This window comes from Sarcophilus harrisii, chromosome 3, assembly GCF_902635505.1.
Source record: "Sarcophilus harrisii chromosome 3, mSarHar1.11, whole genome shotgun sequence".
NCBI classification, from domain to species: Eukaryota; Metazoa; Chordata; class Mammalia; order Dasyuromorphia; family Dasyuridae; genus Sarcophilus; species Sarcophilus harrisii.
Genome location: NC_045428.1, coordinates 532331578 through 532347547, shown reverse-complemented (window position 1 = coordinate 532347547; position 15970 = coordinate 532331578). Strand labels below are relative to the sequence as shown.

General features: G+C 38.4%; 1 protein-coding gene across 5 annotated transcripts; it reads left to right on the top strand.

The window, feature by feature from the left end:
- The first annotated feature begins 2383 nt into the window (after window positions 1-2383).
- LOC100916549 (heterogeneous nuclear ribonucleoprotein H) lies at window positions 2384-14086 on the top strand. 5 transcript variants are annotated; one of them, XM_031962053.1, is made up of 6 exons: window positions 2384-2471; window positions 3024-3097; window positions 5635-5730; window positions 6151-6282; window positions 9146-9233; window positions 10320-14086. In XM_031962053.1, the coding sequence occupies exon 6, from the start codon at window positions 10381-10383 to the stop codon at window positions 11776-11778; it is 1398 nt and encodes a 465-aa protein (XP_031817913.1). In that variant the 5' UTR covers window positions 2384-2471; window positions 3024-3097; window positions 5635-5730; window positions 6151-6282; window positions 9146-9233; window positions 10320-10380; the 3' UTR covers window positions 11779-14086. The 5 variants fall into 5 exon arrangements, with proteins under 5 accessions (XP_031817913.1, XP_031817910.1, XP_031817909.1 ...); XM_031962050.1 differs by lacking the exon at window positions 2384-2471 and adding an exon at window positions 2478-2858 and having other exon boundaries at window positions 5694-5730; XM_031962049.1 differs by lacking the exon at window positions 2384-2471 and adding an exon at window positions 2478-2858.
- Window positions 14087-15970: the final 1884 nt, after the last annotated feature.

Genomic DNA, 15970 nt, shown 5'->3' with positions numbered 1-15970 from the left:
CTGCTGTTTTCTGTCAACTGGACTAGAACCAGCTTCTAACCTCTGGGTAGCTGGAGCCCTGCAAAGCAAGTTAGAGACAGGAAAGTTAGGGCCCAAACAAGAATTTAATTAATTTTAGAATGAGGAACATGACATTTGCAAATGGAAGTCTCTCTCCCCAAGAAAGAGGGCTTAATATTGCTACAGATGGGACCATTTATATACATGAAAGGTGTGGGATCACAACACAATATTTCTTAGGGCTCAAGACAGATCTTATGGTTAACCTTGGAACAATACTGGTGTTATTTGATCCTGTGGACTCAACTCTTCTCAACACTGTCTCAAGTTTGGGGGCAATGATTATTCTATAGGTACAGAACCACAGTTCAGTGATAGAAACAGAAATATAGTACCTAGCAGTTACAAGGAACTGGAATTGTGAATATGTAATGGATGGCCCTGGGAAATAGGGGGAGCTAAATCCCTCATTGAACACCTGGTGCTGGTCAAAGAAATAAACTTTGCCAGAGGAAATCATCCAGAGCACAAAGGATCATTGTTATGCCAAATTCAGGATATAGTCTCCTTATTGGGTCTTACCTCAAGAAAACAAGGTAGCTCCAAAATATTTTGATACTTTAGAGCTAGTTTTGGAGGTCTGCAAGTTTTTAGTACTTTGAAAGAAGGTGATAAAATATAGGGAGATATGGAATAACTGCTTTCCTGGTCTGTGCTCTGCTCTTTACCCTGAAAGGGCCCCTGGTTCCCTTTATCCACAAGTCCTAGTCCTTTGTTGTTTTGTTACTTTGACCAGGGCCCCTGCTCCCTTGTGATTAACCCTTCTTTTATTCTGGAACTGTGAACCAGAACTGTGTATAGTTTATATATATACACACACACACACACACACACACACAAACATAGTGTAATCGGTACTAGCAAAAGGTCCCCTGTAATCTCTCTCTAAACAGTTGTCTGATTTCCCTCACCATCTCTGGAATGAGAGCCCACAAATGCTGCTGATGCTGATGCCGCTGCTCCCACTAGAAGTATGGGTTACAAACTGACTTTCACCCTAGTGTAACAAACTTTTCCTTCCACCTTCTGAGTTTTCTAAGGTTCACACAGCTAGAACACACAGCAAATAAGTATTAAGAAGGCTAAATCTGAACTCGGGTCTCCCTGACTCTACTAGGCCTCTTAGCTGCCTCTGGAATATACTCTTAAAAGAAAAATGCAAATATAATAGAGACCTATGATTTAATCTACAATCCTCTTAATTTTCTCCACTTTGTATATGAAAATGTATATGAAAATTTGATACTAAATGTAAATTGATGAAGGTTTAAAAAAAAAAGAGCGACTTAAATAAATATGTAAGTCAAATAAATGCAATGTTTAAATGCTGGGCCAATGAAATAAAAATACTATACTCCCAAGAGTTGACTTACAGAAGAATCGTTATACCTATAGAATTAACAAAGGGGCACTTCATAAGGATAACCTAAATAGTTTGGAGGATATCCATAAATTTTGAATAAAGGTCGTAATGATCAGAAATAAAGCAACTCCATAACACAGCGCATGATAAAAAGCCAGTATAAATTACCAAAAAAATAATTTCCAATTGTAATTATTAATAAAAAAAAAAAAAAAAAAAAACACTGGGGAAAACAGTCTGGAGTGAGCATTTTAAAGAGCTACGGGTCAGGAACTGTGCTAAATCTTTGGTGGCAAAGAAAGGGAACAGTCACACTTTAGTACCCCACAATCTTCAGGAACAGCATGTAAAAACAGGATTAAAAAAAATGAATAAAATTGGAAATCTTGAGAACTGACAGGGATTGGGGAAATCTTTCTGGGAAGGGTTTCCAGGGGGAACTTGAAGGAGACCAGGAAAGCCAGGGCCGGAGGTAGCAGAAAGCTACCAGTTTACTGAGAAGCGAGGGGGATAAGATAGGAGAGACTGCTTTGGGAAAATCGGCTTGGCTGCTGAAGGATGATGGAGAAAGCGTGATAAATACGCAAAATAACGTCCAACTGGAAAAGGGCCCTCAACATTAAAGGGCACGCTCGGGAAGGGGGCCGGGGGAGCGAGACCGGGCGTTCTGGCGGGGTGGCCCAGAAATCCTGCGCGTCTCTGCAAGCCTTTGGGAGGAGGGCCTACAAATCCAAACGCAGTCTTTATTTCTAATACAGTGAAACATCTCTAAGTATGACCCACATGCACAACCCTCTTTTTTTTAAATCCGGACGGCAATCTTTAACGGCGCAAAGCCGGCGAGAGCCAAAGTTTGCGAACCACCGAGTGAGAGGATAGAGAGGAAGAGGGGGAGAGAGAGGCCTGCCAGGAGGAAAAAACAGTCCAACCGCTCTAGGCGAACAGAGGGCAAGCTCGAAGGCCCCGCCCCCGCCTCTCTCCGTTCATTGGCTCCTACGGAGTTCCTCCGTCGCGGTGGGTTCCACCTGACTCAAGATCACTGGCTTCGGTGAGGGTCGGTGGGTGGGGCGAAGGACGGAAGTCGCTGCGCCGGCTCCACCACGCACAGGGAATCTTTTGCCGCTTCGGCCCGCAATTTATTCAGTGATTCCACAGCCCCGGGGGCCGATGAATGGTCGTGCGGTCCCGGCCTGGGCACACGGCTAGCCCAGCCCCGTTTCCCCGACCCACTTCCGTGCCCGGCCCCAAGCTGCTCGCTCCCTAAGCCCCACTTCCGGTCCGGGCTACTTTCACTTGTGTGGGTCTTCCGACTCCTCTCCCATTTGCCGAGATCTTCCAGAGTTCACTAAGCAGGAGTCTGGAATCACCTCGACTAGTTCTTTGCCGGGAAGTGGCTCCTCCGAGTCCGGCAACTTAAGTTCCCCGGGGACAGCTGGTACTCTCTCGTTTCCTCATTTATCTCCTTTCCCACTCCTTTCTCACCATTTTTGTTCTATCTTTCCTGAGCCAAAGATCATTCTCCCCGACGAAGTCTCCCAAAGTATCAAATAGGAGGAGAGAATCGCATTTGAATGACTTCCTGTTTTCTTGCCGCCTGCAGAATGAAGTGACACAGGAGAAAAGGACTCACAAACTCAACCACTCTGGGACTCAAGTTCTGACTGCAAAAATGAGGTTAGAGCCGGAAGGGATTTTTATATTTTACAGGAGGTGATCTTTAGGAGGAGTTTAGTTTTGGAACTGCTGGATTTTAGAGAATCTTTTTTTTTTTTTTTTTTTTTTTTTTTTTAATCCGCGGCACAGCGGAAACTAGAATCCAGGTTTCCTGGCTCTCGGGCCATGTGCTACCACTTCCCAATTTAATTTTGCCGAAATCGGAATTATGCCCCGATTCTTCCTTCTTCTAAGCCGAGGAACCTAAAATTCGCTTTTCCTCTAATTTGACCTTGTTCATTAAGTCCCATTCTTTAGATCTCGTAATCCTCCCCACTCCCACAATCTTGAGAGAGAATGAGATTATTTAAGCCAAGTTTTCATCGCCCAAATTAGGTTTTCTCCATCCGAGCCATTTCTCACAGGGTGATATATTGATAAAAAGTGATGTTTTGTAAGAAATTTATTCACTTCCCTAATCAGCAACTTAGCACATTTCCTCATTGTCTGTCCCATCGAAAGTAGGTGAGAAATAATTCATTTATAACCCTGCTCTATTTCAATAAGCATTAATCAGTTTCATATTTAACATGAATCATAGTGGGCCTCAAACTTTAATCTGATATTCACTACTTTTAACCAAGTTACTGAAGCTCACTTGGGCAAGCACTAGAATGCTAACAAAGATGGAAGATGGTTTTTTTTATATAGATTCTTTCATGGGGGGTGTTTGTGTTTGTGTTTTCTTATATGGAAATGTATATTGCATGACTACATTTGTATAACCGATGTAAAATTGCTTTCTCAGAGGGAAAGGGGGAGTAAGAGAAAATCTTTGGAGATCAAAATTGGAAAAAAAAAATTTTTTTTTAATTTTACATGTAATTGGAGGGGAAAAAAATAGAATTTTTTAAATTACAAAAAAAAAGTCAGGAATAGCAATATGATCTCAGACAAAGCAAAAGCAAAAATAGATCTAATTAAAAGGCAATCAGGAAAAAACGTTTTGTTAAAAGTATCATAAATGACGAACGGATTTATCAAATCTTTTTACAGTAAGTTTTTCAAATAAAGACCTGTTTTTCTCAATATACACTGAGTATAAAACTGAGTCAAATTTACAAAAATAAGAGCTATTCCTCAATTGATTAATGGTCAAAGGATATGAGAACCAGTTTTCAGAAGCAGAAACTAAAGCTATCTGTAGTCATATGAGAAAATGCTATAATTTGCCATTAAGAGAAATACAAATTATAACAATTCTGAGGAGCCACCACACACCATGAGAAGTAACAAATACTAGAAGATGTAAGGGGAAAATAAATACAATAATAAACTGTTGGTGGAATTCTCAACTGGTCTAACAATTCTGGAAAATATTTTGGAATTAAGCCTAAAAGGCTATAAAACTGTGTATATACCCTTTAACCCAGAAAAGAAAAGCAGGGGGGGAAAAAGCCTATATATAAAAAGAAATAATAATATTTTTTTTTTAGTGGCAAAGTATTGGAAATCAATTGGGAAATGGCTAAACAAGTTGGGGTATATAATTATTATGGAATATTGTTATGTAATAAGAAATGACAAGCAGGATAGTTTAAAAAAATTCCAGGAAGGTTATATATGAACTGATGCAAAGTGAAGTGAGTAGAAACAGAACACTATACACAGTCACAGCATTACTGTAATGATGAACAACTGAAAGACAATCACTAATCAATACAATAATTTAATATATAATTCTAAAAGATTCATGAAGAAATAATACTGTTCATCTCCAGAGAGAAGTAATAAATTCTGAGTGCAAATTTAGGTACAATTTTCTTGCTTTATTTTTCTTGCTTTTTAAAAGCTATGACTAATATATTTCATATGTGTTTTGCATATATATAATTGATATCATATTACTAACCTGCAGTTTGATTTGAGAAAGGTTGAGAGGGAGAGAATTTGGAACTCAGGATTTTAAAAAGAGAAAAATGTTAAAAATAAATGAACAATGAATTTTTAAAAATTAAAAATATATGAAAAAAATTAACAAGAAAAGCAGAGAAGATTTGAGGCATGTAGATAGATAGTGATAGAGTGCTTGGTCTCAGGAACATGTGAATTCTAATTCTGCTTCAGAAAATTACTACTTGTGAAAAACAGGGCCAGATACTTGAGTTAATTAACTTCCTTAGCTTATTCCCCCAGCCTTAAAATAGGAAAAAATTTTACCTACTTCACAAGTTTCTTAAGTACAGGTGAAATAAAGGGCCCTTAGCAAATCCTAAATAGACATTAAATGTTATACTTATGAGTATGAATGAAAAACATGAGGCAAAAACATGCCCCATTCATCAGGCTTGGAATGGTTGTTGCACTTATTAGAAGGTATACCTTCATTCCCATTCACATTATTTCTAGGTATTTCCCTACATATCTATCCTTCAAGGTATTTCCTTTCCTTAGTTTAAATTCTGTACTCTATTTTAGAAATTCAGCTTTCTACTTTTATCTACCTCAGCTATTCCTGATACTGGAGGCTGAGACTCTCTTTCTGTTTGTTCCTTTAGTGCCTTATTTCTGGAAGTCAAGGCTGCACTAAATAACTCCTCTGACTTCTCTATTCCAGAGACTGTGGCTACTGAGGATGTTTTGACTCCCTTCTGGTATGTAATAATTGTCTATCGCAAAGAGCAGAAAAAAAATGAAGCTTGCTCCCTGGTTGGCTTACTTAAGATGCTGGGATTTTGTTGTCAGACCTTCCAGAAATATATGAATATTCATTAAAAATATCTCTTCGCTGTAATAAAGACTGGAACCTCCCTTTGTCTTTCCACCTACTAAGCTAATAAGGTCTGATAGTAGGGCCGGGGGGTGGAAGGGGTTTGTAAATTTCCTCCTCAGTGTTTCTGAGGTGTGAACACCATGTGGTACTCAGAAAGTGGCAAATGTGGTAAATGTAACTAAATGAGTTGGAGCTTAGAGCCTGTAAGATGGCCAAGCCCTGAGAGGTGGTCCTTTGTGAAGGACTACTGTACACTCACTCATTATGAGACTGGCAATTCATACCTTTTTAATGTGAATAGGAAAGGGGAGGAGACACTTGAGAGCATATAAAAGCCCCAGGACTGGGTCAGTTTTCCAAATCTCTGCTCAGAGCCTACACTCCAGCTGGAGCTGTGTTCCTGACCAGGAAGCCTCCTAGCAGGATAGAAAAGGTAAGATTTCTCCTGGGGAAATAGCTCTTTCTTTCAAATCTGTAAAAACTGAAAGATGGCCTATTTATACTTGGAATCAGTTACAGCTATGGGGTTTGAATCAGGGCCTGTGACATGGTTATAGCTCCATAAATATGGTCATTACTTATTCTGCCCTTAACGCTCAGTTTTGTCATCTGTAAAACAGGGATTTTAATACTTTAATATTTGAACTCACTGTAAGTATCAAATGGAATAATACAGAAATGGGTTGTTTGTCATGTGGTTAGCTGGGTATTAATACTAGATCATGCTCACTCACAAGGGGAGTGATGTCTTGACACAGATCCCTGGCCGTGATGGTCTGAACTATCTTGGCTAATGAGATAGGCTGCAGCTGAATTCTGGAGGAGGTTGTGAGATGGGATCCAGTAGCTATTGCTTTGCTTGGTAATACCTATGTAGGCATACAGTAGGCAATCAGTCAATAAGGATTTACTAAAGTCCTATCTTGCTAAAAACCATTTATGCTAATTTATAGGCATACAAAGAAAGGCCAAAACATAGTACCTGCTCTCAAGGGGCTCATATTCTGATAGAAATGAGAGAGCCTGCAAACAACTATTTATATAGAAAATATCTGGTATGTAAATGATGGACAATCACATAGGGACAGGGCAAGGAGTGATGATAAAGACCTGTTCTAGAAAGTAGATATTTGAGTTGAACCTTGATTGAAGCCCAGAGGCAAGAAAAGAGAGCATTACTGGCTTGGAGGAAGTGCCAGGAAAAGTCACTCCTCACTCCACATATCCAATTGGGTGTATCAAAGTCTTCCATAATCCTGCTTGTAGGTTCTTGGTACTTGAACTCTTTCTTTCCAGACATTAGCACTATTTTTTCTTTGATCTGAAAGATCTAGATTTCAGCTACAACCTTTTTTGCTATTCTGAATTTTACAAACATTGACAAACACATTCATTTCTATGTACAAAGAATAGTGAAAGATTATATATGAAACAAAAAATCTCCATTTAATTAAGTTTTCTTTTCAAAACTATATAATAAATTGTGCATATGAGTTTCACAGCCGTACTGTTTGTATCTCTTGCAACTTTTATTTTCTATTGTGTGAGATGCTAGAAGGTCCTTGTTTTTTTTTCCTTTTCTTTCTCCATTACTACATTATAGTGCTAGAAATATAAGAAAAAGAAGTTAAGAAAATAAATAGTTTTAAAGATAATTTAATGTTTTGTAGAGGGCCAGTATTGAACAAGTCCTTAACAGCAAGGATCAGCTATTATTTGAGACCTGCTCTTTGTGAGGGGGAGCATTTCAAAGCTTTGGCTCACTATCTCCCTAACAATGAATTAAAGACGTACTTGAGATAAATTTAGGATAATCTTGATGGAGAGTGCATGTGACAGGAATAGGGCATTTCAGCTCTACTATTTACCCCTTAACAATGAATTAAAGACATACTTGAGGCAAATACTTAAGGTTGGTATGATAATTTCTGCTATTTACAACTGTTTCCATAAGTACCTTGGGATTGATAGTTAAGGTAGATACTGAAATGTATGGTTTATATATTAACCCTACAATATATCAACCCTATATGGAATCACTTGAAGGTAGCTAGTGTTAATGTAACACGTTTAAAGAGTATATCAACCCTGGCTCTCAGATTAATAAATGGAGATTGCAAAGCATATCTTTTGCCTGGCCTCTGATAATCATTTCAGATTCACAATGTTAGTATTCACTGGAGTTGGACTCTGGTAATGTTTTATTTGGAAGAACTTTTCAAAGTTAATATAATGGTTTATTTAGAAATGGTGTTTGTTTGTGGTTTTTTTTTTGTTTTGTTTTGTTTTTTTGATTTGGCATCTTGCTCTAGTCCACTTTTTCCTAGTTTTCTTAGTAGAACAAATAAGCAAAATTCAGCAAAGTGAATTTAGATTGGCCATTTCCATAAATACATGTCTCAATCTCCTTTTCATGTCCTCCACCTCTCTTATCAAGTTATGGGTTGCTTGCTTCATCATTGGTAGTTTTGAGTCATGAATACTTATTGCATTAATTGTACTTCTCAAATCTGCCAGATTTTTGTAACAATATTTATTTTCTTGCTTCTGCTCACTTTGCCCTGTATCAGTTCACTTTAAGTCTCTACAAGTTTCTCTGAATCTATTCCTTTCATCATTTCTTACATTATAATAATATTCCATTCCATTTCATATGTCATTTTTTTTTAGTCATTCCTCATAAGCTTTGATTTTCTTTCTGGGTTTTGCTGTAGCAAAAAGCAATATCTATGTATACATGTGTCTGTGTGCAAGTGAGTGTGTATGGATGGATGGATGGATGAATCCTTTTTTTCTTTTATCTCTGTAGCATATATGCCAGTGATACAATTGGGCCAAAAACTATGTACAGTTTGATGACTTGGCATATAGTTTCAAATTGCTTTTCAGAATAGCTAGACCAGTTCATAATTCAACCAGTAGTCTATTTTCCTGCATGCAACTCCTCCAGCTATTGTCATTTATCTTTATTGTTATCCTTGCTAATCAGTTGACTCTGAGCTGAAATCTTAATATGTTAATTTGGATTTCTCTACTGGTGATGTGGAAAATGTTTTTTAATATATGACTATTGATTATTTGGATTTCTACTTTTGAGAATTACATATATATATATATATCAATGGGGAATGACACTTATTCTTATATATTTGAAACAATCCTATATTTATCTTAAATATCAGACACTCATCAGAGAATCTTCCAAACAGCCAAAGAGTGGGGGAGGAGGGGGGGAGGTGTCTTTCAGGTAATTGTTTTACTTCTAAATTTAACTGCATTGATTTTTCTTTGTGCAGCTTGGTGTGGATAAAGCATTGTACTTGGGAGTCAAGAAGAACTGAATTCCAATCTGACCTCAGACACTTACTAGCTGTACTATCCCAGGTAAGTCACTTTAACCCCTCTGTCTATGCCTGTTTCCTCAACTGTAAAATGGAGATAATGATAACACATACTTCTCAGTGTAATTGTAACTATAAAAATGAAATCATATTTGTCAAGTGCTTTGCAAACTTTTAGAGTACTATATAAATTCTAGTTATTCTCATCCCAAAACTTCCATTTTCCATCATCAGAGTTGGCCATTTTTATCATGATGATTGTTTCTTATTTGTTCATAATCCCTTTCTCCACCCTTCTGAAAGGAATCTCCTTTAGACTTCAAAATTATTTAGGATGTGATTTTCTTATAGTTCTTCTATCCACTTAGATCTTACTGTGGTATATATTGTGAGATGGTGCTTTAAATCAAACGTTTGCTAACATGATTTTCAAAATCCTTTCATCAGTTTTTGTGGAATAGGTCAGTCCTTTCAACAATCATAGAGTATCTTTGGGTTAACTGAATACTTCCTCCTTTCTAAGAAAGAAATTTTTGGACCAAAAAATCCTCCATAGTAGCAAAGGTATAGTATTCTGTAGGTTCAGGCAGGTTCAGACAACTGCCTTTTTTGCCCCCAAATCTAGTCTAAGAAAGTAAGAGTAACACTGAACACCCTGAGACAGGTAGCAAAAAAGAATGGGTCAGGTTTAGTGGTAATAGATGACAGAAGAGTCAATTCCCTTTTCTCCTTGAACTGACATAAATTTCAGAAACTTCAGATGTATTCTGTAGTTTTTCCCTCCCTCTCTCCCCTCTCCTTTCTTTTCCTCTCTCTCCCTTTCTTCCCCCTCCCCCCCCCCACACACACATACACACAAAAACAAAGGAATATGTGGATCTTTCCTTAATGTAATAGTCACTAGCTTTCCAAAACCAAGAGCCAGCTTTATTGTAAAAGGAACATAAAGCCTTGACAAGATTCAGGGAAAAAACAACCTGTTAGCACCACTACTATATTATAGTGCTAGAAATTCTAGATGAATTGATAATATAAGAAAAAGAAGTTGAGAAAATAGTTAAAAAGGATATGATGATTTATTTAGAGAACTCTGAAGAGTCAACTAAAAAAAATGAGATTTTCTTTGCAGAAACACTGAAGTCAAGTATCAAGACGGTCACTTCTCAAGCTGCTGCTGACTAGACGAGACGATGCTGAGCATCAAAGCAGAAGGCAGCTTTGTGGTGAAGGTCAGGGGCTTGCCTTGGTCGTGCTCGGCCAGTGATGTCCAACACTTCTTCTCAGGCTGCAGAATTCGAAATGGGGTGGCAGGAATTCACTTCATCTATACCAGAGAGGGGAGACCAAGTGGAGAGGCATTTGTGGAGCTCGAGTCTGAAGAAGAGGTCGAACTGGCTCTGAAAAAACACAGAGAGACCATGGCGCACAGATACGTGGAAGTGTTCAGGTCCAACGCTGTGGAGATGGATTGGACCCTGAAGCGCACTGCTCCCAATAGTCCTGACCCTGCAGGCGATGGCTACGTGCGCCTTAGAGGGCTCCCATTTAACTGCAACAAGGAAGACATCGTTCAGTTTTTTTCAGGGTTAGAAATCATGCCGAATGGAATAATGCTGCAGGTAGACTTCCGAGGGAGGAACAGCGGGGAAGCCTTCGTGCAGTTTGCTTCACAAGAGATTGCTGAAAAGGCCTTAAAGAAACACAAGGAGAGAATGGGCCACAGGTACATTGAAATCTTCAAAAGCAGCCAAGCAGAAGTTCACACTCATTATGATCTGCCTCAGAAGAAAATGGTGAGGCAGCGTCCGGGCCCTTACGATAGACCTCCGACCGGCAGATACTATGGCAGCCTCGGGAGAGGAGCGGGGCTTGAGGGAATGAGGTACGGTGCCCACGAAATCATGTACGGAGGCTACGAAGACTACGTTGGATACAGTAATGACTATCACTTTGGGAGAGACCCCAGGTACTTTTTAGCCGTGTCTGGCGACAGCTACGGATCCGGCTGGTCTACCTTCCAGAGTCCTGCGGGCCACTTTGTGCACATGAGAGGGCTACCTTACAAAGCTACTGAAAAGGATATCTATGACTTTTTCTCACCACTCAAACCTGTGGGAGCTTACATTGAGGTTGGAGCTGATGGCAGAGTGACTGGAGAAGCGGATGTGGAGTTCGCTACTCACGAAGATGCTGTGGCAGCCATGTCAAAAGACAAAGCAAATATGCAGCACAGATACATAGAACTCTTCCTCAATTCTGTAGCAGCAGCAGACAGTGGTGTTTATGATCCCCAAATGATGGGGGGCATGGGCTTGTCAAACCTGCCTGGTTATGGCAGTCCATCTGGTCAGGAGCTGAATGAGGCTTCTGGAGGAGCCTACGATGGGCAGATCAGCATGAGCAAAAGTGATCAAGTTTTACAGGAAAACTCCAATTTTTCAACCACATATTGCATAGAAAACCAAGGAGAGATGAACAACAGCTACAACAATTGGGGGAGCTCTGTTTCTGTGGGAATGGATAGAATGGAAGAAATAACAGGCATGTCCAGTATGGGAAGTGAATCAGTAATGTACCCCGATTACTAACTCAGTCAACCTTTAAAAAAACAAAAAAAAAACAAAAAAACAAAAAAAAACAAAGAAAAATGATGTTTTGCAATACAAGCTTATGGTTTATGCTTACTGTGACTGGCATCAGAATTGTTTTTTAAAACTTCAAGTTTGAAATTTTTAGAACACAAGAAAACATTCATGATGTAATAAACTGAATAAAGATTATAAGTGCTAAGAAAAAAAATCCATTTTTCTCAAGGTAATTTGTTTTATGATTGTGATTGAGTATTGAGGTTAAAGACATCTCAGTTTTGTTAAATGTTATTCTTATGCCAGACTACCAGGAATGCTAAAATGCATTTTGGGAGACATGCTTATTAAAAAAAAAAAAAAAAAAAAAAAAAAAAAAAATTGTTTATTTTCTCAATTACATGTAAAAAAAATTGTTAATATTTGATTTTTAAAATTTTGAGTTCTGAAATCTCTACATCCTTTCCTCCTTCCCTGCACCCCCATTGAGAAGGAAACTAATGTTTTATAGATTATACATGTGCAGACAGGCAGCGCATATTTCCACGTTAGCCATGTTGCAAAATTTAAAAATATCAGAAAGAGGGAGACATGACTGAAATGACTCAACAACAAAAAAAAAAAAATACCAAAAAAACCATAAAGTTTAAAAAGTATACTTTGATCTTCATTCAGACTATCAATTCATTCTTTAAAGACTAACAGCAATTTTAATCATAAGTCCTTCACTGTTGTCTTGGATCATTGGATAGCTGAAAATAGCCAAGTCATTCACAGTAGATGATCATACAATATTGCTGTTACTGTGTATGATGTTCCTTTAAGTGTGATAGGTGAAGTTTCTCAGATTTATTAGAATAAATTTGTTTAAATCCTAGGCCTCAGTTTCATTTATCAAAAATCATCTGACTTAAGAGAAAACAGGTACTCCAAGTCCCCCTCCCCTGAATGCTATTGTGAGACTTTGCCACATCAGCAGGAGTTATACCAAATAAGGTTATGAATGCTTTTATGAGTTTGTATTAGTTAATTTCTGTTTCCTTATTCTTTGTATCTAGGATAGTTTAGATTGTGAGCCTGCCCTTCCCCCCTGACTGGGATTGGAAGCCAGTGAAGGGTGGGAGATTTCCAAGTTAGGGGTATATAATTTGTTGCTTTCCTTCTGTAATTTGCTTTTCCTTGCCTGACTGCTTGTTAGGAGGGACGCTCAAAAGATCATAATAAAATTCCTTTGTTTTCACCTTGAGAAATTTTCATTATTTGAATTGGTGATCTTTGTCCCATATGCCTTCATTTTGCTTACTTCACTTTGCATCATTTTATGTCTTTTTTGTTTGTTTTTTAAACGCTCCTGTTCCTCATTTCTTACAACATAATATGCCACAGCTTCTTCAGCCGTCCCCCAATTGATGGACATCTCCTGAATTTCTAACTCTGCCAAATAAAGAACTGTGTGATTCAAAAGAGAAATATGTAACACAGTAATTTGTTTCCTTTATCATCCTATGAGACTCATTTAAAGTTGTTTTTGGTTTTTTTTAAGACAATGAGGACAATTTTGAGAAACAATATAAATATTGTAGGACTTTTGTTCTTGGTATTTATATCAATTTGTGAGACATTGATTAAATCTCACTGCTGGAATTTCCTTTTAGGCGTGTTGTATCAAGTTAAACTTGTTAAATAAAACCTTTTGAAAATTAATTGAGGGAGTAGATCCAAGATGATGGAGTCCATGCAGCAACTCGGCCAACTCATCTTTTTAAATTGATTTTTCTAATAATATGATGATGAGATCTGATTGAATGATTCAGAATCCACTTGAGAGAGATGGTTGGGCTTGTCTGTATTGTCCATGGGATCCATCCTGAGGAACTTGGTAGCTGACTGATTTAAGGGAAATTCTTGTCACTTTATTAGTATAATAATACTGAGCACTGGTTTAAAGTAATTGCAAGGTTAAGAGAAATTGTCACTGCTTCAACAATTTAAAAGCAGAAGATATACTGATTTGCCTAGCAGAAAAACTGTTGGGGGGGAGGGAAGAGCCATAAGAGTCATTAGCATCGAAGCATTGTTTAGTAGCACAAATGCATCTATACACCTACAGTTCCAGAGCTGTAAATTGTCCTATACACATGAATTGTCATCATTTATGTGACTCTGCTAGATTTCTCTGTGTATGCTCCCTTTTCCCCAAGCTATAGTATGGGAATGTGATCCAGATATTTCCCTTATCTTGTGTATCTGTGATGTTATAATTATTCTTGTGCTTTTTTTATCATTAAATAAAGTTGTATGTTTGAACTAATTGTATTTTTATGATTAATTTTGTATAAATGGGAAATATGCCAGTGTCAAAAACCACAGTGGTGGGTAGCCCATCCCCTTCATGCCAGCTCACATAAATAGATACAAAAAGAAAAAAATGTGGGGGGAGGGAGGAGGAATTTGTTCTTACGATATCACCATAGCTCCTCTAGTTGGAACTACTCCATACCTGTTAATTGCATTTGCCACACCAACATAGATCCCAGAAATGAGAGTTCCTCAGTCCTATGACTTCCCTTGCCAGCTCACAATTCAACACCCAGTAGGAATAATTAGTCACTAGCCCAGAGATTCCACCGTAAATAGTGTCTACTTGACCAGACACCACCTCAACCAAGGCAGACTTCACCAGCAACAAGAATGACCAGGTACCTTCTTTTGGTCACCATGAGTCTGCCCCTGAGGTCATATTTATCTCACCCTCATCCCTGAAGTCCTACTGGGAGTTTCCCAACTGGGAAGCTCAGATTTTCCAATGTGGATTGAACTGAGGGAAATCTGCTGCCACTTCCTAATGACGGAAGTAAACCCAGGAAGCCATGGATAGAAATAATACAGCCTGCTTTTGCTTTTTAGAGTTGTTAGTGTGATTCCTTTGAAGATTAACTTCCAGTACTTTGGGAGATGGATAGATCCTGGGATTCACACCCATTTCTCTTTTTGTATTCCCTTTCCTTAAGGGAGAACTGGTCAAGGGAAATCAGCTATATAGAGAAGCCACCCAGGCTGTTGGGCCTACTCTTCTTGAGGCAAGCTTTAGTACTACTTTATGACAAAGCAAATGGCAAGAAATCAAGAGCAAATGTAATTGCAAGTAACAAGCATAGAGATGTAAGAAAACATTCTCAACTGTCTCCCTTTGCAGAGGTACATGGGGGTGGTGCATTGTAGTGTTCTCTTTTGTATAATATATGATGGTTCTCTGTGGGAACTGGTTTCTTGGGGAGGTTTTCTGGAGGCAGCCTTGCTTTCTGTTCCAAGTACTAATCACTTCAAACGCAGCCAGCTGATAAAATCCAAACGTTTATTTTATCCTTCCAAGCCTTGTCTTCTTTCCTTGGGCCCAGATAGCTTTGTTAGAGGCCTATCTTTCAGTGGAGAAGCAAAGGAGGAGAGCCTGCCACCACGGTGGTGTGAGATGGAATGAATGAATCTGGTTCTGCCTCCGAGACAGGGCTTCTTCTGAACAGACTCACTTCACTAACTCAGCTCCTTTTTATGCTCTTTTAAAGGTGTGAACTCAAAGGTTGACTCCTCTGAGAGAGTGGGAATGTGAGTTTCTGACTTGTGAATCTCATACTGAATACTGACTTGTGAATCTCCCCAAAGTGTGAACTCCAATGAGTACTTAAATACATTAGTGAGCTAGAGGATTTGCTAAGTACCATGCTAAATTAGGCAACAGACTTATCACTTTGTAAGGATTCTAACAGTACATGGCATATTTTTGCAGTTTTTTTTTCAATGTATTGATCAATTTTATTGATTTTTCCCTCTTCCCTTCCCCCCACCCCCCATACCCCTCACTGTAATAAATATTGTTATATGAAATGGTCCTCTGGGAGAGGATTTGGGAAGAACTGGGAATAACTCTAATGGTGAAAAAATACAAAATATATCAATAAAGTTCTCCTTGTTCACAGCAAACTGTTTGATTTTCAGTGAGGTAGTCCCTATTCATAAAGTTGATTGTCCTTCCTTCTTAAAGAGGACCAAGCTGATGTCATGATTTGCTAGTAAACTGGATTTAAGTGATAATAGGATAATACTAGGATAAGGTTGAGAAAGAGGAAAGATACAGAGATGAAGATCAGATTGAATCATTTTTCAGATCCTTTTCACTCACATGATTTCCTTTCTCCCT

Bases quoted from the DNA above. Each gene is read 5' to 3' on its own strand.
- LOC100916549 (XM_031962053.1), top strand. From the start codon at position 10,381: ATGCTGAGCATCAAAGCAGAAGGCAGCTTTGTGGTGAAGGTCAGGGGC.